Source organism: Dendrobium catenatum, unplaced genomic scaffold, assembly GCF_001605985.2.
Source record: "Dendrobium catenatum unplaced genomic scaffold, ASM160598v2 fragScaff_scaffold_721, whole genome shotgun sequence".
Lineage (NCBI taxonomy): Eukaryota > Viridiplantae > Streptophyta > Magnoliopsida > Asparagales > Orchidaceae > Dendrobium > Dendrobium catenatum.
The window spans coordinates 75,976-100,410 of record NW_021319183.1 but is presented as its reverse complement, the minus strand read 5'-3'; the positions used below and the strand labels follow the sequence as shown (position 1 = coordinate 100,410).

General features: G+C 33.4%; 2 protein-coding genes across 3 annotated transcripts in view; both read left to right on the top strand.

The window, feature by feature from the left end:
* The first annotated feature begins 10,099 nt into the window (after window positions 1-10,099).
* The window catches only part of LOC110094120 (acyl-CoA thioesterase 2), an 86,981-nt gene continuing 72,645 nt past the window's right edge, over window positions 10,100-24,435 (top strand). For both annotated transcript variants that reach the window (XM_028696236.1, XM_028696237.1), the window contains exons 1-6: window positions 10,100-10,243; window positions 10,323-10,415; window positions 15,502-15,569; window positions 17,402-17,483; window positions 18,297-18,337; window positions 18,431-18,556. In XM_028696236.1, the coding sequence (XP_028552069.1) occupies window positions 10,216-10,243; window positions 10,323-10,415; window positions 15,502-15,569; window positions 17,402-17,483; window positions 18,297-18,337; window positions 18,431-18,556 (438 nt within the window). In that variant the 5' untranslated portion in view covers window positions 10,100-10,215. The remainder of the gene's footprint in view (window positions 10,244-10,322; window positions 10,416-15,501; window positions 15,570-17,401; window positions 17,484-18,296; window positions 18,338-18,430; window positions 18,557-24,435) is intronic.
* LOC114579982 lies at window positions 10,429-15,433 on the top strand. The gene is made up of 2 exons (XM_028696238.1): window positions 10,429-14,969; window positions 15,035-15,433. Exon 1 carries the CDS (start codon window positions 13,258-13,260, stop codon window positions 13,978-13,980), a length of 723 nt encoding a protein of 240 aa, XP_028552071.1. The 5' UTR covers window positions 10,429-13,257; the 3' UTR covers window positions 13,981-14,969; window positions 15,035-15,433.

The window sequence follows — 24,435 nt, the reverse complement described above, 5'->3', positions numbered from 1 at the left end:
AAAAATTGTAGTTTTTGGGCGGTTTTTCTTGTCTTTTGTATAAATAGTCCAAATTAGACTGCCACCCAATCTTTTTGTCATTTGATCTTCGTGCCTCTTGAGAGAATAGCCAAGGAGAGAGTTGGAGAGAGCATTCAAGGGAGGATTCTTACCACTGGAGCGAGAAGGCTTCACTTGGAGTTCAAAGGTAAGAGTCTCTACTTGTGAATTGGGATTACTTCACTCTTTTCTTTCTTCCTTCTAGATTTCTTGTGAGAAGATCTGTCAAGGAGGTCCGGTTCTGTGCCGACACTTTGAGAGTGTGAACAGATGAAGGGTTTGCTTCCTACACTAGGGGAGTGTGAATAGCCGAAGGGTTCGCTGCCTACACTTTGAGAGTGTGAATAGCCGAAGGGTTCGCTGCCTACACTAGGAGAGTGTGAATAGCCGAAGGGTTTGCTGCCTACACTTGGAGAGTGTGAATAGCTGAAGGGTTCTTTGCCCACACTTGGAGAGTGTGAAAGGACGGACGGTTCTCTGCCAACACTGGGGATTGTGTAAAAGGACAGACGGTTCTCTGCCGCACCGGGGAGTGGTGAAAAGAGTGTGTTGTAAAGGCTTCTCCGCCTTGTTGTGGGTACAAAAGGAGAGTCACTTTTGGTATTAGTGCAATACTTAGAGGGTGCTTCTGGGGAGTGGATGTAGGTCTGGTTTTAGACCAAACCACTATAAATCTGGTGTTCTTTATTTACTGGTTTTTATGTTTCCGCATTTTAATTCTTAGTTTTAAAAACTCTGTGGTTGAAAAACTTTTTCTACAAAACTTAAAAGAAACAATTTTTATTTCGGTTCAACATAATTTTAAAAGAGGGTTTAAAATTTTTTAAACTACCAATTCACCCCCCTCTTGGTAGCCTTTGGGACATTAACTTAGGCTTAACAACCTAATTACTAGACTCAACAGGCGTATGGAGAAGGAAAGCATAGGTCTTATGTGTAAAGTTGCGAGCTACTAGCTAGAGGAGTAGGTAAAGGCAGGCTAAGCTAACTCTGAGTGGAAGGCTGAGAAGAAGAGGTCCCCTCAATACATACAAACCTATTGGTTATGTCACTAGTCACCTTCTTGCACTAATAAAAAATATTCTTGATTAATTCATGGTGAGGCTCATCACCTAAAGCCATTTCCAAAAAAATATTAAAGAAATATTAGTAACATAAATTATAACAAATATCTAATATAAAATAGAGTAGTAATAAAATAATTGAAATAGAGCATCAATAAAATAGTTGAAGTAACTATTGCGATGCTATTAAAAATAAATCATATTATCTATATAATATGTTGATTCATAATTGATAGTGAAAATTCATTAAATACATTTACCTTCTATTTACTCATCATTTGTTAATTCACTTCCATATGATGAAATATTTTCATAACAATTAGATTCCTAATAACTTTTCTCTATCATTAGCAAAATAGACTTAGATTACCTGACTAGCAATGATAAAAGGGTAAAATATTTGCATATTTACTACTCCACCTTACTTATATTATATCATAAAGCGAATATACTCTTGTACCTGTATTCTACACTGGATCAAACTAGCCATAATTGAATATATACACATTATTTTTGTCACCTGGATATTCCAAATGTAATATTTTTTGTAATATCTCATAGTACTTAGAATTATCACCTATATGGGGGTTCCCTCTTACACAAACACCAGAATTATCTATCTTCCTACCTTCACACTAATATTTGGTTTGAAATTTGTAATCATTAACCAAAAAAATTGACCAATATTTCACTAATCTAATTGGTCCCCAAGCAAGATCCAGCTGTCCTTAATACTAAAAATAAATGTCTTTAGTGTGCACCTAATTGGTCGATCAAATGTTGGTATATTACTAGCATGTTTATTGACTATTGTGTTAACTAATTATGATAAATTAGTAGAAATAAATAGTCAAAATATATACCATAATTTTGAATTAATTTGGGAATTCTATTTGCATTATCTTTTGGAATTATTTTGCCTAAAAGGATGACTTGTAGGTAAGAATATGCAATAATAGTATAACCAAGTGTTCATCCCTTCATGTTTAAAGTGAATGACTTTGAAAATTCCATACAATATGTACAAGCTAAATTGTTGGAAGTGTTCTAACCTGAAAGCACACTATTCGCAGTAAAGTCACTAATGTCCAAAGTAATGCTACCCTCATTATGAAATTTTGTTTCATGGAGATATCATATGTACTTACTCCTTCTTTCCATAATAAATTTAAATCATTAATTAATAGTTACAAATATATATAAATCTTTATTTTTGGATTATATTGCCCAAGAATGATCACCATCATAAACATATAAGAAATAGTCATACAAAACTCTACAGAAAGATTATAAGGGGTGAGTATTACAGGCCAACATGCGTAAGGTGAAGCAGACTGGCTAAATAGAGTAAAATTAAACCATATGCGCATAAATCTAATCTTATATTTCTTGAATTAGTGGTGGAGGTATGATGTGTTGATCAAAGTGTTTATAGGTCTCTGCTTCTAACAAATGTTTAATAACTCTTTCTTGTGATATGTGCTCATTATGTCATCTCATATATGTATCAGATCTCATGGATGCATATAACCATTATAATATAGGAATTATGATTAAGTAAAACATCATGTTAATTGGAACTTCCTTTAACTTTGTTTTCATCCCAAACTTTGGTTTAAATCTTTGTGCATTACAATGGCATTATTGAATCACTAATAAATCATTTTATATAGTATAACATATATTTATTAACACGATAATCTATTTTTGTATATGTCAAACCAAGTTTGAAAACTAATTGATATACATATGTAGAAATTGTGTTATCTGTCGAGTTGGTTTCTATAAGCAGCCCAACGAATTGATTAAAATATTCATTGGGGGCATTATATTCTACCTTGATGCATAACAACTTCACAGTAATAGATGACTCTAAGTGAGTGGTGCACCCCTTCTATATTGGTTGTTGGGTAGCATGAAATAAATCATAAAAAATTTATGCCTCCTTATTTGGTAACTCCTTTGTATATTATTCAAATTGTACCCTAGTTGTATCACAAATTAAGTCCTCAAAAAGTCAGTGCAGTATCATAATCATATGCTCAGTACATCACATAGTTACATTAATCAATTAGTAAATAATATAGTGAATCAATAATAGTAGAAGCAATAGTAACAGTATACTAGTAACAGCAATAATATCAGTATTGATGATAGTATCGATGCACTATAATAAATTAGTAAATGATGGTTATGGAAATAGTATTGCTATCAATATCAGTATTAATAAACCCGTAATAGTAACACTAAATTCGTGCAATAATAATAAAATAATAAATAATAAATAGTAAAATTTATACATTAATATTGAATCCATAACATGTATTTTAGTAATCATATTAATCAAGTAAAAAGTTTTGGCTATCACAGTCTTTTTTAGTAGTTAGTAATCAGTAAACCATTGATTAAGTAAATAGAGTCGTTACTCTTGGCCCATTGACACAGTAATAACTCCTTATAACTTTCAATCATAACTCTGAAAGCATTGTATCATTGTATTGGATAACATAATATTTAAAGGAAAACTCATCAACCCACCTTCATGTATAGGTTAATCAGTCTTTAACCAACAGGTCAACCAATCTTTACTTATCGTTTACACACATTATAATAAAAGTAATATCTACCAGTTCTTACCTAATCATGTATTCATTTTCATTCTCAATGCTTATATTAATAGTATACTTAAATAAAATACTCAATTTTTAAACAAATCAAATATATAACAATTTAAATTTTACTGAGTGAAATTCATAAATGTTACAGCCAAAATATCTAGAATAATCAGTATGATAATATATAAAAAGTAGTATAGTAAAAGTTAAATAAAATTGTGAAAAATATAGTAAAATTAATTTTGAGGAGAATCAAATAGTCAAAATTGAAATCTTTAAAAATAGCGATAGGATTAAAATTACCTATCGCAATTTGAATATTTTTATAAAAGTGACAAAGTGATATGTAGACCAAAAATCCAAATTTCACTTTCTCTCCGTTGCTTTGCAATTCAAATAGGAATTCATATTTTTTCTATTTCAATTATTTTCAAAATTTTAGATGGTTACAGTGTGAGACCTCGTTCCCTTACTGTTCCTCTCTGGCTTGGATTTTCCTCCCAGAATCGTCCGAGACGATAGTGAGATTGGCCAGGCCGATCTGCACTGTTCAAAATACCGTCCTGAGATAAGTTCTGGGAACCGTCCAGGACGATCCATTTTGGTCTGATCGTCCGAACTTTTGACCTGATTTTGTATTGACACGACTTTCACCGCACAACTTTTAGTATGTTATAGATATGATTATTGTACACGATTTGAGTATTTTCTACGATGATTTTACCGGTCGGAATTGGTTCTACGCGATTTTAATTGAATAAAAAAATATCAGGATGTTATTTGATATGGATTCAGTAGAACAATAGCCTTATATTGATGTTGTGAACGTTCTGTGTGAATTTGGAAATTTGTGCTTTTTGCAGGATTTTTGTGTAAATTTGATAGACTGCCGTTACTCTGCCGAATTTTCGTAGGATTTCTGATTTGTCTGAGATTGATAGATTGAATAGATATGAATGTGAATATTGATATGATTGCTTTAATATTAATTATTGAATTGATTATTGATTGACTATTGAATACTGGAACACAAGTGGAACCTGGTTGAACGTTGGTTGGAGATTGAATTGACCTGTACAGGATGGTGGGCCGACGGGCTTTCCTTTAAACCATTGATCATTGATATAACGATTGGGAGTTATAAGGAGTTTATAGAAATGCCGACGGGCGAAAAGAGTGACGACTCTTATTGATAGAACCAATGTACGGATCTACAACAGCAATATGGATTCTACAACAGCAACATGACCAGTTGATTATACTTGTCCAGTATATAGTATTGAATTGCATGTTACTGTATTGCTTTATGGATTCGTTGTTTTTATAGATTTCTGCTTTATTGACTTTGATTGGATTTACTAATTTCATTGATTTCACTGATTGATTGTTGTGCATCGACATTGAGCATTGATATAGAAATAGATGGATATAGATATTGCATTGATAGCATGGACATGAATAGTATAGAATCATTGACACTGTTGCCTATAGATTCATTTATTTATGCTTATAAATTCATTGTTACTAATGCTTATGGATTTATTGATCTTGCATATAGATTCACTGTTGTTACTGTTTCTGCACCGTATTGACTGCTGCATGGATTCACTGTTAGAATAGATTGAGATTTATCGTACTGTCTTCCTCGTTTGATTTCATTGAATAGATATTATTGATTAGACCGCATTGATTTGATTTGATAGCGATTGATTTGACGGATTGATTGATTTCCTATTGTGTATGAATTTCTTCGAGATTGACATGGATTTATTGAGTTGATTTATCGATTCGCCTGCTGCTGCATTGACTAGTTTTATTGACTATGGATTTCCGTATTGCATAGATTCATTGACCATTGACTGATATGATTTGATTGACTGGCATGCATATTGATAGTATAGTCGTGCTTTGACTTCAGTTATAGGTATTAGGTGACCTGCTGGGCTTTGTAAAGCTCATTATATGTGGTTGATATTTTCAGGTCAGGGCAAGGGAGCAGAAGATAGGAATTGATCCAGATCTTCAGGTTTTTATCTTTTGATGATTTTGATTCTTTTGTACTCAGGATAGATTTCAGTACTAGTGATTGTAGTGTGATTCCTGAGTATTGTACATGACTTTTGAGATATGAATCGACTTGTATATTGATGTTTTAAATTTTATAGAAGTTTGATAGACTGTTTAATTGAAGGTTTTAGATAACTCTGTAAATTGTTTGAGAAATAGATTGACATTCTTTCCAAGTTAGATCTTGGGGCGTGACATACAGTTTGGTTGTGTTAAAAGCACTGGGAGTCTTAGTGGACTAATTTTTAAAAATCTGATGTATTAAGCATTTTGGTGTCTCAAGGGCTTATTTTCTAATATGCTAGCACATGGCAGTCATAAGAGCCTGAATTATGATATCTATTTATGATGGGAGGTTTAAGGGCCTAAAAAAGGTCTATTACTTTCTACTATATACATAAAGTACTTGGTCATTTATTTTTAATGAGCAAACATTTTTATTTTACTTATCTCCAAGTCATATTCTACTTAGTATAATACTTTATGATCAACTGCTCTTAACTTCATTTAAAATCTTGATGAATAAATTATTAGAAATTTTGATTGGTGGTTGTGACAACCTGAGCTTTATTGGCTCACTACTATTATGCACCCTATTTTAGATCTGGGAAATGCAAAATAGCAATTCAGTACCTGAGAATTTAGGACATGCTATATCTGTGTTTGTAGATGTATTTTTTTAATTTTGGGTATAATCATGGCTATTTATTTATTTGCTTTATTCTAGTTTATAGGCATGCAGTGTACTATATAGATTTTTTAAAGATGCATTTTGATGATGAATGAAAAAAAAATTATCGATGAGTTATTTTCTATTGTTTGGCAGTTTATTAGTAGCTCTATGGTCTATTTAAATTATAAAATTATGAACAGTCTCAAAAACTTATATATTGGGCTTGGTCTATTACTATTCTACATGATATGAAATGTCTATTTGTGAGTCATATTGGGTTGGATTGCGACAAAAAATTATGATGGTGATATCTCTCCATTATCAGATTTGAGGATAGTGATAATTTTAGTTTATCTTTAAGATTGAAAATAAGCTTTGAACTCTAAACCTTATACACCTTGGTCAATAGACAATAGTCTACATACTGTATATTAGGTTATAGCCATCTTCCAGCAATATTTCCCCTCAGAATGATGATTAAATCACAATTTAATAAATCTCAGTAATCTTCAAACCATGATCGAAAAGTTATTTAAGTGTTATTAGACAATTCTTGAAAGAGATTGGCCTATTTGAAGAGTTATCATATTGTCTTCTACGCACAAATTATCAATATTCAAACCCAACTTTAATTCATTATAATCTTAATCAAATTATTTTAAACTTACATTCATCTCTTCATAAATCATGTCAAATAATCTTCAAAGAAGGGTCAAAGAAGATTTAATTAATTGTTTGAATAAGTTCAAATAAGGATATAATGTCTCAAAGTAAGGCTTAAATATTATGAATTAATGGGTTTAAGATATTAAGAAGACTCTTCTAATAGGTTGATCATTTTTGCCAATCTTGATGGTTCAATTATTATCTGTCATTATTCAATAATTTGCATGTTGTTTGAAGGTGATTTTTTATGACAACATCACCTCTTTTTAGAGGAGAACAACAATTTTCATTTCCTTGAAGCTTGGGAGAAAGGTCATGTTCAGGTGTAGGGTTATTAAAATGAGTTTTTGAGCCAGGTTCGAGTCTAACCCAAAATTGATTTGCCATCATTTGACCCTACTGTTTTAGCAAAATGGATCACAGACCTGGACCCGAACCCAACCCAGTTCAAATCCGGGTCAACCCGACATGGCCTGCCAACCCATCTTAAAATTTTTTTGCTAACTCAATAGTCCTGCTTTAGCATGTTTCTTCATTTCTTTGATAAAATCCAGCTTTCTAACCACCTGATTGGCTAATCGGTGGACCCCTTAACTGGCTGACCGCCTGATCAGCTAATTGGATAGATTCACTTTTCATGATTCTCCTTCCATTTTGTATGCTTCTTCTTAGGCTAAATCTCATAAGTTAGTCTCGTTAAGACTTTCGCTTTCGCGTGTCGAGCCTCTAGTCCAAACTAGTGAACCATTCAAAACTTTCTTATTATAAGGGAAATGACGAATTGCAAATAGAGTGATGAACCATGAATAAAAAAAAAATGAAACAAAATTCAATTCTCACCTCCTGTTTGTTGCGTGCTTCTTCGACAAATTCTATAAATCATTTAGATCCAGTTAAAAATTGGGTTAAGTTTTGGTTGGTAAGATAACCCATACCGACTAATTTATTAAATGTATTAGTTTTTTAGACATGAAAATGACTCGTCTTTTAAATAGGTCAACTCGAACCCAAATTTTTTGGGTTGGGTCAATTTTTGACACCCCTATTCAGATAAGCTGATGTGACACTCATATTTATGATTGAAGATGAGAAAAAATAATTGAAATTATGTGACTATGCATAACTCATATGCTTTCCAATAAACTCAAATGCTACATTAAACTGTCTATGATATCTTCTTCCCATAAAGGTTATGGTATCGTATGCCCATGATCTCACTTTCACCATAATATAGGCCTTATAAGGAAGGATGATTCTAGTTTATAAATGCTACCTTAGGTTAGTTGACCAATTATTGCTATTTGATACTAGACAAACACTTATATCTCGTTTAAAGTAATCCAAATGCAGGGTTTTTTGGAATTTTGGTGTTTGGTTTGAAGTAAAGTAAAATTTTGGTGTAAAAGGAGTGTATTTGGAAAATTCCAAACAATGATTTTGGAGTGTATTTGAAATTCCTCTAATTTGGATGATTTCTAAATACACTCCGAATGCACTGCCACTGCCATGATCATTGGCCACCTCCGCCACCACCGACGGCGGCCATCTCCTTGGATGGGGAGGATAACAAACATAGATGATTTCTCAAATGCTATAGTAAGATAATCCAATTCAAAATTTAGAAATAATTAACTAAGGTAGTTCTTGCAAATACAATATAATGATTTCTCTACATCTTATTTACAATAACAATTGTGGAGTATATGTACTACAATACTTTTAATACTTATTTTTAAAGAAAAATATTGAATTATAGCTTAGCTTACAATAAATATATAAGGTAGCATGGATAAATTTACTCATTAATTTACAGAACTTTATTATGGTTGATGCATATATTATCACAAATATTATGAATTTAAACATTAGTTCTCTTAAAGTTGTTATATATATTGTGAATATGTTCAATTTTATAAACATTTTTTCCTGTTGATTAATAATTGTTGTGATTGTACCCACCACTTTACTACAAATATGGTAACTTATTTCATATAATCCAATATTTTTTATTGCAATTTTATCCTCCATTGTGCATGCCTTAAAATCTATTGTGCTTAATTATTGTGATTGCATTTTGCTATATTATACTCTATCATTTAACAAGTTTAAATCAAGTTCAGACATTATACAAACCTTATGTGATTTTGTAATTCAAATATTTATAAACTTTTTGAACAATGTCTTATAAGAACATAATACAAGTAATATTCAAATCTTTATTGAAAATTCTTATGGATAAGGCCAACTTTTATTTAATTGAGGTTTGAATAATGCTCATGAATCAAATTTTTATGGCCTCAATATTGATTCTTAATTTTAAGAATAAAGGTGATGAAAAAGAGTGTGTAAATTATAGAGGAATTAAGTTAATGTGTCATACTTTAAAACTATGAGAGATAGTTATTTAGCATATGTTGCAACGTGATACTAAAATGTCTTAAAATCAATTTGTATTCATGCCAAGTAGGTCTAATATGGAAGCTATGCATTTATTAAGAGGTTTGATGGAGAAATAGAGAAAGAACAAGGAGGATCTACATATGACATATATTGATTAGAGAAAGTTTATGATAAAGTTTCAATAGAAGTGCTCTGGAGAGTTCTAGAGAAAGTGGGGTTAATAATGCTTATATTCAAGTCATTAAAGATATGTATGCATGAGCTATTACTTGTGCTGAAAGATAAGGTGGCTTAACCAAATATTTTCCTATTTCAGATGTATTACATCAAGGATCAGCTTTACACCCATATCCTTTTGCCTATAGTCATAAATGTTCTTACTAGACATTTACAAGAGGATTTCCTCTGGGGTATTCTTTTTTCTCTTGATATTCTTCTTGTTGATAAGCCTACAAAGGGAGTTGAAAGTAAAATAAAAAAAATATGAATTTGACTTAATAGATTTGAATGTCTAAAATAATAATAATAATAATAATAATAAAATAAAATCTGAGAACAAATTAGACGCTTGTGTACAGAACAAAACTTTCCACATCCCAGTGTGCTTCGTTCGCTCAGTTCACGTGTTTGGGTTTATCACAGATTCACACACGCACACTCTCGCTCCCCCGCTATCGTTTGTTTCGCCGACATGGATCGTGTGATGGATCGCGAATCAGGTTCAGCTTCATCAGTCTATCTTGATAATTATCTGATCGTTTGTTCTTCATTTCTCAAGTCCATTTTTTTTCGATTCAGTGATCGAGTTTCTCGGACAAGTACCCCTCTTGCAGAGGCTTCCGAGTTCTTCCCTTAGGAAGATTGCAGATCTCGTCCGTGTGAAGCACTACGGTGAGAGGGAGACCTATGATTTTAGTTTTTGTTATTTTATTTTATTTTTTCACTTTTGGTTCGGGGATTCTTTATCATTTGTCTAGCACTTCTCTCGACTGTAATTAAATAACAAGCGCTGACTGCCCAAAAATGGTTTCGGACCGGTTGAGATTGTCGCCGGGGGCTGATTTCTGCCCGAGTTGTTTTCTATTCCCATACACTTACAATCAAGAAAGTAAAAGATTAGCACAATACTCATACCCAATGAATGAAACCCCCACCCCCTAAAAGGACTTTTGAATAGCTGAATGTGAAGGCAAAGAAGAACTAAACCATTTTTTTTTGCTCGGGTGTTGAGTGTAGAAGCATAGATTTGACATTCAATCCCAAGATCTTGGCGACAGAGTCCAAAAACTTTAATACTAAAATGGCTGGCACCCATATAGAAGGCCTAAAACTAATTCAACAATATTACCATACAGGTGAAAAAGAGGGGGCCGCTCACTTTTACCCATTGTAAGGCATTTATCAACTCTTGGAGGAGGGTTGTTACCTTGCACATTCTACGGGGAATGGATGAACCATGTCATCTTTGAATACGTTGGACCAAAAACACTCCCTAATCAATAGCAGCTTTGGTCACTCATGACATTCACATTGAAAAAACATGCCTCTAACGATGATGAATGAATAAAAGCACCAAAAGTTGCGATGATGAAATCTAAATTGAATGATTGGCTGATGAAGTTTGAGAAAAATGCCATTGTTGATTGAATTATATGGCCGGATTTATATTAAAAACTCAAGATTGGTGTCAATTGGAATAAAAACACCAAAAGTTGCGATGATGAAATCTAAATTGAATGATTGGCTGATGAAGTTTGAGACCAATGCCATTGTTGATTGAACTGTATGGCCAGATTTATATTAAAAGACTAGAGGTTGGTGTTAATTGGATTCACTTTAGCAAAATTGATTAGTGAGCTGATATAAAACTGATGAGATTGAGTAGCATCCGAGCTAGGACTAATGCCTTAACTGAATGTAGCTGCACAAACCATTTGCTGTATCCTTGATCAAATGGCTTGAATCATGTAGGAAGTGGTTTTTGGATTCACTTTAACAAAATTGATTAATGAGTTGATATAAAACCGATGAGATTGAGTAGCACCCAGAGCTAGGATTAATGCCTTATCTGAATGTTGCTGCACAAATACCAGTTGAGCAGGAATCATTGTATCCTTGATCAAATGGATTGAATCATGTAGGAAGTGGTTTTCATATTTATAGCAACATTTAAGCATAAACTACAATCTGCTCATTTGAATAGAATTGGAGATTGAGCGCAATTGCACTCATCTGTTTTTTTTCTTTGATCTAAATAGATATGGCATTTGAAGATGGAAGAAGATGGAGCGCAATTACACTCATCTGTTTTTTTCTTTGGTTAGATCTTGAGAGGAGAGAGAAGGTCCACAAAAAGAGGAAGGAATTTGAAGAACTTTTCGGATGCCAACATTGAAGATGGAAGAAGGTGGCCGATCATCCTTGGATGAACGGAACTCCTCAAACTTATTATCTACCGCGCGTCCAACTCTGTTGGATTCAAAAGGTAGATTTTCATTCAATCGCAGCATTTCTCGCAATTTCATGAACTCTCCTCTGTTAATCAGAGAGGGAGGTTTAGTATCCTTGAAGAAGATTGTACCAGGTCAGGAAAAGGAAAATAAATTATTTCTGACTTCAACAGTAAGTCATCCTCAAATAGATCGATTTTTTCACTAAACCTAATGATATGGAAGCTTCTTCTTCGGGTTGCAAAGATAATAATTCTTTGATGAATGATGTTGGTGTTGGTAATTCTTCATCTGGAATGGATAGTTCTAATGTGTGGATTAAAAAACCACATATTAAAATTAATTTCAATGAAGTTTTTGATGGAAATGAGGATGTTAATGTTGTCAAACTTGATATGGAAAATGAAAAAGCCAATGTTCAAGTTTTGAGATATTCATTGTTGGTAAAAATTCTATGTAAGAACTTGCCTTTTTCAATCTGTTCTCTTGAATTAAGGAAGCAATGGACTAAATTTGGAGGGTTTCATATAACCTCTCTTGGTTTGGATTAGCTTTTGTGTTCTTTTCAATCATTTGAAGCAATGAAGGAAGTTCTTAATGGAGGACCTTGGTATGCTGGGGGATTTATCATTGGTTTAGATAGATGGTCTCCTAACTTCTCTCCTATCTCCATGGATGGGATTTCTTCTCCCATTTGGGTTCGTCTACCTCATTTGCCTCTACATTGCTGGGATGAAACCAATATTACTAGATAGTTTCTAGAATTGGGACTCCTTTATTATTAGATGGCAGTATGTTTATATGGGAAAGAAGGGAATTTGCTAGTGCTTGTGTTCGTATTAAATTAAATTCTAAGCTTGTGGCATTTGGGTTGAAGGACTTAATGGAAGGTTTTTTCTAAGATTTGAATATGAAAACATTTCATCTCTTTGTTTCAAATGTGGAAGGATTGGACATAAAGAATTAAAGATTATATATGTCCAAATGTCCCTAATTCACTGAATATGGTTGATAATGAAGTTGCTAAAGGTTCTTTTCAAGTTGATAATAACTCTCATGGGCCTTGGATGCATGTAAAGTTTAAAAACAGAAGAAGGCAAAAAACGTTATTTGATGAGAAGAAATTTGATTTTCTCTCTAAGAGTAATCATGTTTAGATGAATTCGGGTAGGAATCTTGAAGTAATTAAGGAAAATGTTGCTCATATTGTATATGATAAGATTACATCAGATCTTTAAGATTCCAATAAATACAGTGTTCTATCTCATGAAGGAAATGATATTATGGAGGCTGAATTAGATTTTGTTAACAAGGTTAACTTGGAGAAAAATTTAATTGAAGAAGATGTTTGCAAGTCTGTTCAATTTCTGGATAATAAGCTGAAGGACAGTTCAAATGAATTGATTGCCGATCAAGATGTGTTTATTCATAATTTTGTTCAAAATTCAGAAATTGAAGCAACACGAATTCTGGAGGGAGTTAACGAAGTTGGTAATGCTGAGTTGGCATCTGTTGCTGGAATAACAGAAGTTCAAAATTCACAAGTTGAACTTGCACGAATCCTGGATGGAGATAAGGAAGTTGTTAATGCTGAGTCGGCATCTGCTACTGGAATAACAGAAGTTCAAAATTCAAATTTTGAATTCATAGCTGCTCAAATTCAGGTGATAGAAGAGGATGCTGTTGCGGCTAATTCTGGTTCTGAACCGTATGTTGATATCCCTTCAGCCTATAACGTGGAATTTGGTGTAACTGAAGTTCCTTTAGACGGTGCTGGAGAAAATGTAACTGAATTTGTTACTCTTCCCTCCGAGGTAAATTTGAATTTTAAAAAGGCTGTGTTAGCCAAAGGGATAACGTCTTCTATTGATTATTCTTCTGCTTCTAAGCACAAACTCTTCAAAGAGCTACAAACATTAGGACCGGCGGAAGATTATCCTCGTAGAAGAAAGGCAAATCTCAGTTTAAAAATAAAAAAGAGGGGTTTCTGCCCTTTTGCTCTTTAATGATTTCTCATTCTTATATTGGAAACAACATCACGGAACTTCTCAGGAGATACTTGATGATGCAAATTATGAGCAAAGAGTATCTCAGATTACTTGTTATGGATTATGGTCTCGACTTTTGGAAGTGGCACCTAAGGAATCTTTTGGATGTTTTCTTAGGAGTTTTTTGGTTATTAGTGAATACTTGTAATTTCTTTCTAAAGTTTTTCAGTTTATATTGCTTTATTTTAGCATCTTATTTGTTTTCTAAATTTATTCTAATTGATTATGTAATCGATACTAGGTCTTATTTTTTAACCGGTTGGGAACTCTGGGATACTAATCAACTTTACATGTTGTTTTTTTATATTTGGTATCCCCTCCACCCCAAGGGTTTTAAAATAGGAAATAGTGGGTCTCATTTCAATTATGGTAAGTTTAATTTAACAAATAGGCTTTTAATAAGGTTTCTTTCCCTGTTGGATCAAGAAACCATTAGTTTTTTCTTTGGTTCTAGTTTGTACTAGGTTGTTCTTTCTTTCCTTTTTAATGCAATATTGCATTTCTTCAAAAAAAAAAAAAAAAGAAGATATGGCATTTATTTTCTTCTTCCCTTTGAAGTGTAAATTACACTTATTCTCTTCTTCCAATCTACTGGTTCACTAAGTGAGGTTTTTCTGCCTTTTTTTTTCCCAAAATATAGTTTTAATTTGTCGTAATGCACTTCAAAAGAATTCCATATCATACTTGCACCAGTGCAAAACGAAGCTTAAAAAGGAGAAATCATTTTAGTTGGAATATATATATTTTTTTAATTTATTGCTTTGTATGAGAAGATAAATATTTTTTTTTTCTTTTGCCTTATCATATGACACTTCTCTTAAAATTGAGGATCCTCCTACATCTTCAACACAATGCTTATGAGGGAGGAGAGACGAGTACGTTATAGGAGGGCAATGCACAAGAGGATCGCAGGCTGTCATCACTTTTTTATTGCAGACTAAGTTGAGGTGATCTTGAAGAGGGGCCTGAAGGATATTTTTCTAAAGTAACATTAGACACTCAATCTTCTCAGGTGTTTTGAACGAAATTACACATGAGTTATGGTATGATGGGAGGTGCAGAGCACGACTCCACTGGTAATATGTTTCTTAGTAAACTAAAATGCTATAGAATCTGTCTGCGAGTATGTTACTACTGAAGAATTGCAAGACTTCAAGTTGGAAGTTGGCAGCAGGAAGCATGACTATTTTCAGCACTACAGGAACTATAAGTGCAAGTAGATATTTATTCACTTCTATTTAATCTCTTGGTTGGCTGCGAGGAGCTTTACTAGTTTAGAATCAGGAGGTTAGAGAGCTCATAGATACATATTCCTTGTTGTTTTTGATGTTGTGAATGTTTCATATGTGTATTGGATTTACTTATATCCTCAACTATCTATTTAAAATTGCAATCTTTCTTTATATCTGTGTGTCCATGTTTTATTTATAAACTTCTATATATATATATATATATATTATTCATTACCTTCTTTTATAGGTAGTGGAGATTATGTAGTCCATGAGGGGGAAGTTGGTGAAGGCCTTTACATCATCTGGGATGGCTTGGTAGGAGCACTCTTCTTTGATTTTTTTTTTTGTGAAATTTAAGGATATTCACTTTTTCCTCTTATGGATTTCTTTTTTGCATATTATATGGCTCATTTGACCAAGGAAAGTATGCTTTGCTTATTGACCAAAACATATAACTTACATAATGGTGGCTTTTGGTGAACTTATCACACATGCAAGATGGTATCTTATATGCTTCATGCATATTCCTTAAATCAATTTCTTCTTGGCTCTTTAATTCTTTCATGGAATGTGTGGTACACTTATCTTACCTTACTTTTATTTCCTTATTTACGTTGTTGAATGGTTAAGCTGGGTATTGAAGCTTGCTCATATATTGTGACGTAAAAATTAGCAAAATTAACTGATTTTTATAGTTCTAAAAGGTATCCTATATGATTGTAAACCCTTTAACATTGATTGTTGTTAGTGATCATATCACAATATTTGTTGTGTGGAATGCAAAATTTTTAATAATATTTTTATCGATGCATGCATTTGGGTTTCACCTCAGCTTCGAAATGGTATTTTAAAAACAATTGGCTTTTTCACATTCATATGTGGCACTTCAAAGCTTAATATGATAATAATGACTTTTAGCCCTGCTTAGTGAATTTCTTCTTCATTCTAGAGATCTACTTAGGGGTTGTTTAGCTTGATGAAAAATGAATGCAACGTAAAGTAAAAATAATATATGAAAATACTTTTGAGTTATTTGTTGAGGACACTACAAATGGAGGAATTTAATTTTTTTGGTTTTGTTGAAGGGAATGCCAAGTAAAATAATTGTGCATTTGGAACAAAAGTTGATTTGAAATGGTCGATTGTGAGGGTGGCGATGGCCGGCCAACATCACTTTTACCCAAGTTGTGTATTAGAATTCGCTCAAAATGGGCGAATTTCAAATGCACTCAAAATGATTGAGAGTGATTTCTAAATGCACTATCAAAATATATTGCATTCGAAATGCCATCGTCCAAACACCCAAATATTCAAAACCTCTGCGCTTACTTTACAATCATAATACAACCAACCAAGGAGCTCCTTAATGGAAAGGTATTCTGTAGAAAGGATGGAAGATTTTTAGTTGGTTAGCTTCCTTTGTTATTTCTATTAGTTGTGCACAAATGAACAATATGAAGAAGTCCGTTTGTCCCCTATCATTACAATGTCACTCAAATCATTAGCCCAAGTCAAAATCAACAAAAGTTATGATGAATCTCTTCTATAAAGTAGTAGGCGAGAAGTGTATTACATAGAAGGCAATAAAGGCTGGACTTACTCTTCCATTTATTATTTCGATACTCTTTTTCCATTATATTTTTGTTATTGAGTTAATTGTTTTATTTTTTCTGGTATTTGAGCCTCTAATTGGATTTTGGAGTCATAGTCAACTTACCATCTACCCCAATGACCCACATTTTTGTGGTATTAGTGGTTATTGGTCACATAAATGGTTGGTTGTATTGATGTACTCTCAGTTGAATTTGTGCATGCAGTTCGCATCATTACATCACTTTTATGGGAAAAAATAGTTAATTGTTTAGATTATGTGCAAATTTAAGGTTCTTTTATAATTTTCTTTGCCAATAATGGAATAATTTTTTCATTTCTAATGTAACATAAAGATGAATATTTTCCATTACATCATTTTTATGGGGTAATGTCATGAAATTTCCCTGTTTATTTTGTAAAAATACTTGGTTCACCAAAATAAAATTCTCATTCTCAATGTGTTTATAGCTTTATGAAACTTCTTAAAATTTGCAGCATGATAGCCTAATTGCCTTTGCTGCTGGTAGTTATCATCAAATCCTTATGTTTGGCAGGCTGAAGTTTCTGGATCTGTTAATTCAGAGGAAGGAAACCGTCCAGAGTTTCAATTGAAACAACATGACTACTTTGGATATGGTATAAATATCTTTCTTTTGAAAGAAAATTTAAAGCGTCCAAACCTACTATTGCATTTCCAATATAGACTTTGTTTATAATTGTAATTGTTTATTTGAGCTCAATCAGTCTCTCATCATTTGCCGTAGCATGACTATTTGGGATGAAACAATAAGCACATGCACCTTTAGGGGCCACTGTTTAATGTCAAATATGATGTTGTGTTGGATACTGTGTTCGACACATTGTTTTTCATCCATCTATTTTTAGAATGAGTACGCACAATATTGCATGGAGTTGTGGGAATTACTTCAATTTAAACTTCTCGTAAAACCTGAAATCAAAATATCACAGTACAGCATAGTTGTAGTTAGAACTTCTTTTAATTGTATTAAATTCAAAACTAAAAAAACTTACATTTAGTAAAATAGCTGCCAACATTTTGAACATTGAGCCACACCAAATTCACTTGAACAAAATATAAAGCTACTTGGAACAGCTTCAATAATTTTAATCTTTTCTGGCATTGAGCAAACTATTTGACTTGGTTCACGTATTATTTCCTCCTAGAATAGCTTACTTCATTCTACATGTTTTCGCAATATTTGAGTTCATGCAGATCTGCCCACCCACTTTTTTTGTAAAAAGTAGTTTGATCATATTTTTAACAGTTGTATATTGATTTTTAGAAGAGGTAAGTCCAATATCATCTTCATTGTGGCCGGTAGTTTATGGGTTTACTCGTGCAATTGTAGGAGTGTAACGTTGGTTTTAGTGAAAATGAATTTTATCTGTTGCTCCATTCTGATTCGTCAAATTGTTTCCCTTACACAGATGGTTCTGTCCATCAAGTGAATGTCATTGCCTTGTCTAAGGTAGCCACTTCTTTCGTTATGTTTTTATATGCTGTTGGGTTTTTACGGAAATAGATTTGAAGGAACTATCTTCTAATTGGTATTTTGTGGCAGCTAACCTGTTTACTACTTCCGCATGGAAACAGAAATTTACTGCAGCCAAAATCAATATGGAACGCTGATGGAACTCCAGAAGATTTTTCTCTTGTTGAACATATCTTACTTCTAGAGCCCCTTGAGGTTAATTTGATATTTTAGAGACTTGCTAAATTGAAATACAATTTAATTGTTTTTGTACACCCAAAAGCACTTAGACTGAGTTTAAGTTAATCTGACTGACTAGAAGAGGTCATCACATTCACTAATGTAGACAGGGCAGCAAACAGCAACCCTTATAATGATGCTGTGGTCGTGATCGCCCTAATCATCGATTATTAGATTGTCAATATTCTCATCGATATGAGAAGTTCGGTAACTTTGGTTAGCATCATTCTAAAAATGTTTTTGAAAAATGAACTAGATTTTTCTAGGTTGCGGCCCACCACTGGGCCACTCCTTGATTTCTATGCTAAATGAAAGGAGACTTAAGGAGTGATTACGCTACCACTCACATGGGAGAAAGACAACCACTGATACACCATCAAGGCTGACTTCATCATTTTCGATGTTCCCACCACATGCAAAGCTATTGTTTTTTCTCTCTTCTACTCAAGAGAAGCCACAAGGAAGATGAGAATCCATAATTAGGGTATTGGGATTGATGTGCATGATATTAATCTCATTTCTCATTTTACTCATCATTACCTCTTCTTTTATATTTTCTTGCCTGAATTTTTGTTAGATTTCATGAAGAAATCCTAATTCTTAGTTCACTATTGAAACTTTATTTTACATGCATGCATAAATGTTCTTCATTGAAATACTCATGAAATCCTAAACTCTACATAAAGTCCCAGCCTACATTATCCTACATATTCCATAATGCTTTCCCAACAAATTATCAGACCATTGGCATTAATGTTCACTGGTGTCAAGTTTTTTTTCTCAAGCTCATATGACTTTTGGAAAAGAATAAAAGAAAGTGGGGAGAGAGGCTGATCTCAATCCAAAGGAGAGGGATAGAGGATTAACTCTTCATATTTTTTAATAATCAAGCAATGTTATTACATTCCCCTTGCATTTCTATTTATAATAGATGGCCTTTTTTTGCAAAAGGCATAATAACTGAAATATTTAAAAGTAATAACTTACCGTTTCTGATTGTTATATTTAGTCGTGGCAAAATATCATAAATAAAAACAAGAACATAAAATAGCCACAATGAACTATGAGATGAGCAATAATATATAATTTATGATGGCCAAACACTATGGTTTCTTTTTATTCATGGATTTCACGTGGTCTGAAAGTGCTTGTGAGGTACGATTGCAAGGAGAAGAGGATTGGGATTAAAAAATGGTAGTTTCATTTGACTTGGGACCAGTTAGGCTTAAATCAGCATCACACATAGCGTTCTTGGAATCTCTCCAAGGGAAAATAAAGCTTCATTCTTTAGGATAAAACCCATTCTTACTCATCATTTGGTGTAGATTGTTGCAAATATGGACCTCAAGTCCTGTGGTTTTGATGATAACAAATATTATTAGATTTCTTACTGTGCTATCTCCTGTTAACGGCTATTAGTGCATATATATTTTTTATATGCACTAACATTTTAGGTCCATCGTATACTTGCAAGTTTGATCTGGTCAAGATTGTTTAGACTAGGGTTAAGTATGTCGTGAAAAGTGTGTATTTTCAATTCTTATGTATTTTTATCTTTTTTTTATTCAAATAATATATTTGGTGGTTACTAAGCTTGAAAATCATGCGCACACACACTCAAAGGAATGAGTTAATTTTAATATCAGAAGTTGGATTTTTTGAACTAATCGTACTGTATGATCACCTAATTAGAAAATGATTAAAATGGCTAATTAATTAATGCAAGATGAACTAATCATACTATACAATTTGTATCGTATAGGACGATTTGTTGAAAATGTTTTGGAGTTGGTGAGTAGACCTAAATACTAGAGTGTTGTAAGAACCAAATGGGTTTTTAAGAACAAAATGAATGACTTTGGCACAATAGTAAGAAATAAGACTAAAGTAGTAGCTAAGGTGTATAATCAGGTTGAAGGGATTAATTTTGAAGAGACTTTTACCCAAGTAGCTAGACTAGAAGCAATCAGAGTACTCTTGGCCTTTGCTTGCTTTAAAAGATTTAAGCTATATCAAATGGATGTCAAAAGTACTCAATGGGCTAATTAAAGATTATGTATATGTTGAGCTACCCCAGAATTTCGTAACTCTAAATTCTCTAATCATGTATTCAAACTAAAGAAGGCTTTGCATGGGTTGAAGCAAACACCTAAAGCCTAATATGAAAGGTTATGATGTGAAACTACTAGGAGTTACATTTAGAAATGAGAAAGAAAATTGTTTTAAGTTTTGCCCTTATAAATTTATTTTAATCATGCAAGAGAGAGTTAAGAATTTGAAAAATTTAACTTGCTTAGGCCAAAGATTAGCAATAGAGAATAACCAAGACTATCCTTTCAAAAAATAAGGTAATATTAAATGCAAAGTACAAGTAACATAATCCAACACTTAACAATGAGAGGTTCACCTCAAGGTCTTCTCACTCAACTACTTGTAGGCTTTAGCGGAGAAAGGTGAGCCAAATAATGAAAGATATTACAACTACAAAGATGGCGCCGAAGAACTTTGTTGGTGGAGAGGTAGTCGGTGGAGATGGATGTAGTGGGTGGCCGGCGAAGCTCCAATCGTAGCTTAAAAATCGTCGGTCGATGATGCTTGCAAGAATCGGGACGACTCGCTCCAAATATTCTTCAACGGTGGTGTCGTCTTCAAATCCCACGTCAAAGCACGGAGATCTTAGGATGTTGATGCTTCCGTCGGCGTTGAATACAAGACCCCACTCAAGTTCGGGATCCGCCATTCAACATTGAAGTGAGGGTTGAAGGGCGTCGTCTTCTTCTTCTCTTGCTTCAAATTCCCAAGGGCGGGAGTGGGGAGAGGGTTGACCAAAGTAGAGAAGGAAGGGGGCGGGTGGATTGGATGAGAAAATTTGTGTTAGGAGAGGGGAAGAGGAGAGTTACACAAATCTGAAATTAACTTCAGAATTTGAGTAATTTGGAGGGAGCAAATTTGAAATTGATTTCAAATCATCAATAGAATTAAGGGGCAATTAATGGGCATTAGTGTGGCCCATTAAAGGAGAGGTCGGCGGGCTCTAGAGAGAGAGGGAGAGAGTGATTTCAAAACCTGAAATTAAACTTCAGGTTTTCAATGATAATATGGGGGGAATTAATTTGAAATTGATTTCAAATTAGTGGGTAATCAATGCATTAACTGGTGCATTGAATGGGGCTTCACCTAGGGTGAGGCCGGCGGCTTAAAGAGGGGGAAATTGGTGTGGGAGCAATTGATTAGCTTCCAAATTAGCACAGGAGGTTTAAGAAGGATTAGGATGAAATCTGTTAGAATTTGAATTTCATCATGAAAACGAATTTAAAACTTTTATAATTTGAAAATTCCAAAATTGGAAAGTTTTTGAAATTCAAATTTTGAATTTTCAAAATTGGAATTCGTGGGGAATGGGGGATGAGGCCGACAGTTGAGGCTTACCGATGGATGGTGGAAGGTGGGGTGGCCGGCGGCTAAGAGGGGCCTAGGGCTGGCGGGTTGGGGAGAAGGAAAGGGATCGGATGATGGGGATAGACCACGAGTCACGGACTCTTCCAATGACTGGCGGGTATTGCTTTTCACCCTCACCTTGGGCTCTTGTTCTCCTCTCTAGCTCTCCACAAGAAGAAGAAGAAAAAGATAACCAAAACAAATTTCATTCAAAATATTCATTAACCTCAATACAACACATGAGACCACTATATATAGGTCTCAACTCATAAAAAGAGAAAGTACGAAATTTCCCTCTGGGCTATAATAACAAAGTAATTCCCCACAGGGGTAAAAATGGAAAGACTGCAAATGAAATAAAATAAAATGAAAATACATCATGACATCTGAATTAAAAGTAGAGGCGCTGAATCGTGGCCGTCGATCTGCGGTTTCGCCGGCGATAAACATGTCGGTAGCGTCTGTCGATGTCCTCATCAGGTTAAACACATTCCAGATAGAGTCTTTGTTAAGGGTAGTGTATATACCACCCTATTCCTAAAGAAAGGAGTAGACCTACTCATAGTTCAAATATATATTGATGATATATTTTTAGGATCTACAAATAAAAATCTTTGTGATAAATTATAAAAAATTATGAGAGTTTGAGATGAGCATGATGGGAGAGCTAAACTATTTTCTTGAATTTAGTGTAAAGCAGAAAGATCATGAAACTTTTTTTAGTCAATCAAAATACATATTTGACATTATTAAGAAATATGAAATGAATAATGCTAAGACAATAAACACTCCTATGAGCCCTACTATTCAGTTAGACAAGAATCAAAATGGAAAATCAGTTGATCAGAAGAAGTATGGAGGGATAATTGGATCACTCCTTGATTACCAATAGACTTGATATTATATTTAGTGTTTATCTCTGTTCTAGATTTCAAACTGATCCCAAAGATTACCATATGACTGATGTTAAAAGAATTCTTAAATAGTCTTTAAGCAATTAAACAAGTGATTATATCTCTTTGCTTAGCCCAAATTAAGCAAGTGATTATATCTCTTTGAACATCAAAAGCTCAAAGAAACCTTTCCTAATTTGTAACCCATAAATTGCATTTTCTCCACTTATTTTCTATGAAGCAAAAAATTATAGAAAATTCCTCATTTTCATTAGCCTAAAAGTCATAGGAAATCCTTCAATCTTCTTGCTTAGTATCTTTCCTAAACTCACATAAAAGTTCTCAAATGACTTTTGGAGAGTTCAGAAGACCATTAGCAAATCTTAGGGATCAAACCTACACCCATTTAATGCATTTGTTGAGTCAAAATCAAATAATAATCTCACCTAAAACATAAAAATCAAAACCCTGCCTCCCTTTATCAAAACCCTACCTCCCTTTATCAAAACTCTTCCTCCCTTTCATTCTTCTAACCCTAGTGGGTGAATGAGCACTTCTCTTTGGACACCTAAAACTTCAAAAAACCTCTATTGATTTGTAGTATTCAATATATCATTCTCTTATATTTGCTTCATTCACATTAAGCAAATCACGCATCTCTCATTGAACATAAAATTTCAATGATCTCTTATGGTTTATAACTCCAAAGTTGTAAATCATCTTCTTTATCTGTTGAGGTAAAATTAATTGGTGACCTCTCTTGTCATTAAACTTAAGATTTAAAATATTAGCTTCATCGTTTTTCTTATATCAAATTAAGTGAATGATCACTTCTCTTTGAACACAAAAATTGAAAGAGACCCATTTTGATTTGTAGCCTCAAAGTTACAAATCTTCCAACATTTCTATGAACTCCAAAAGTCCTAGAAAAATTCCCAATTCCTTAGCCTCAAAGCCATAGAAAATCATCTCTTTCTCCTTAGCTCCAAAGCTAAAGAGAACTCCCTACCATAGCCTAAAACCTATAAGTCTCCTCCTATTTTCAATCAACCACAAAGTTGTAGGGAATTTATACTCTCCTTAGCTCCAAAGTTAAAGGGGTTCTCTAAAGCTTTTGATCTTTTATCATCTTCATCTACTTAATCCTCAATCAAGTAGATGATCTTTTAGCCACTTGCTTCTAAACCTTGGCCCTTTGTGTGGACCCAAATCCAATAATAGTTTCTTTCTCTTTGGCCTCAAAGTCAAAATATATTTATTTGATCCAAATCAAATAGATAATCTCTAATTCATCTAGAATCAAACTCTAGTAACCTTTCACTTAACAAAACAAGTGGTTTCTCCTTTCAAGTTAATTAAAGCATAATCTTTAGATGTCATTTATGAGCCTCTTTTTGTTGAAATTCACCTTATCCAATTAGGTGAATTTCACAAAATTCTAAGCTAAATCCTTAGGCATGTTTACCTTACCCTATTAGGTGGATATTTCTCTCTTATCCAAACTCTAAGATAACTCTAAAAATC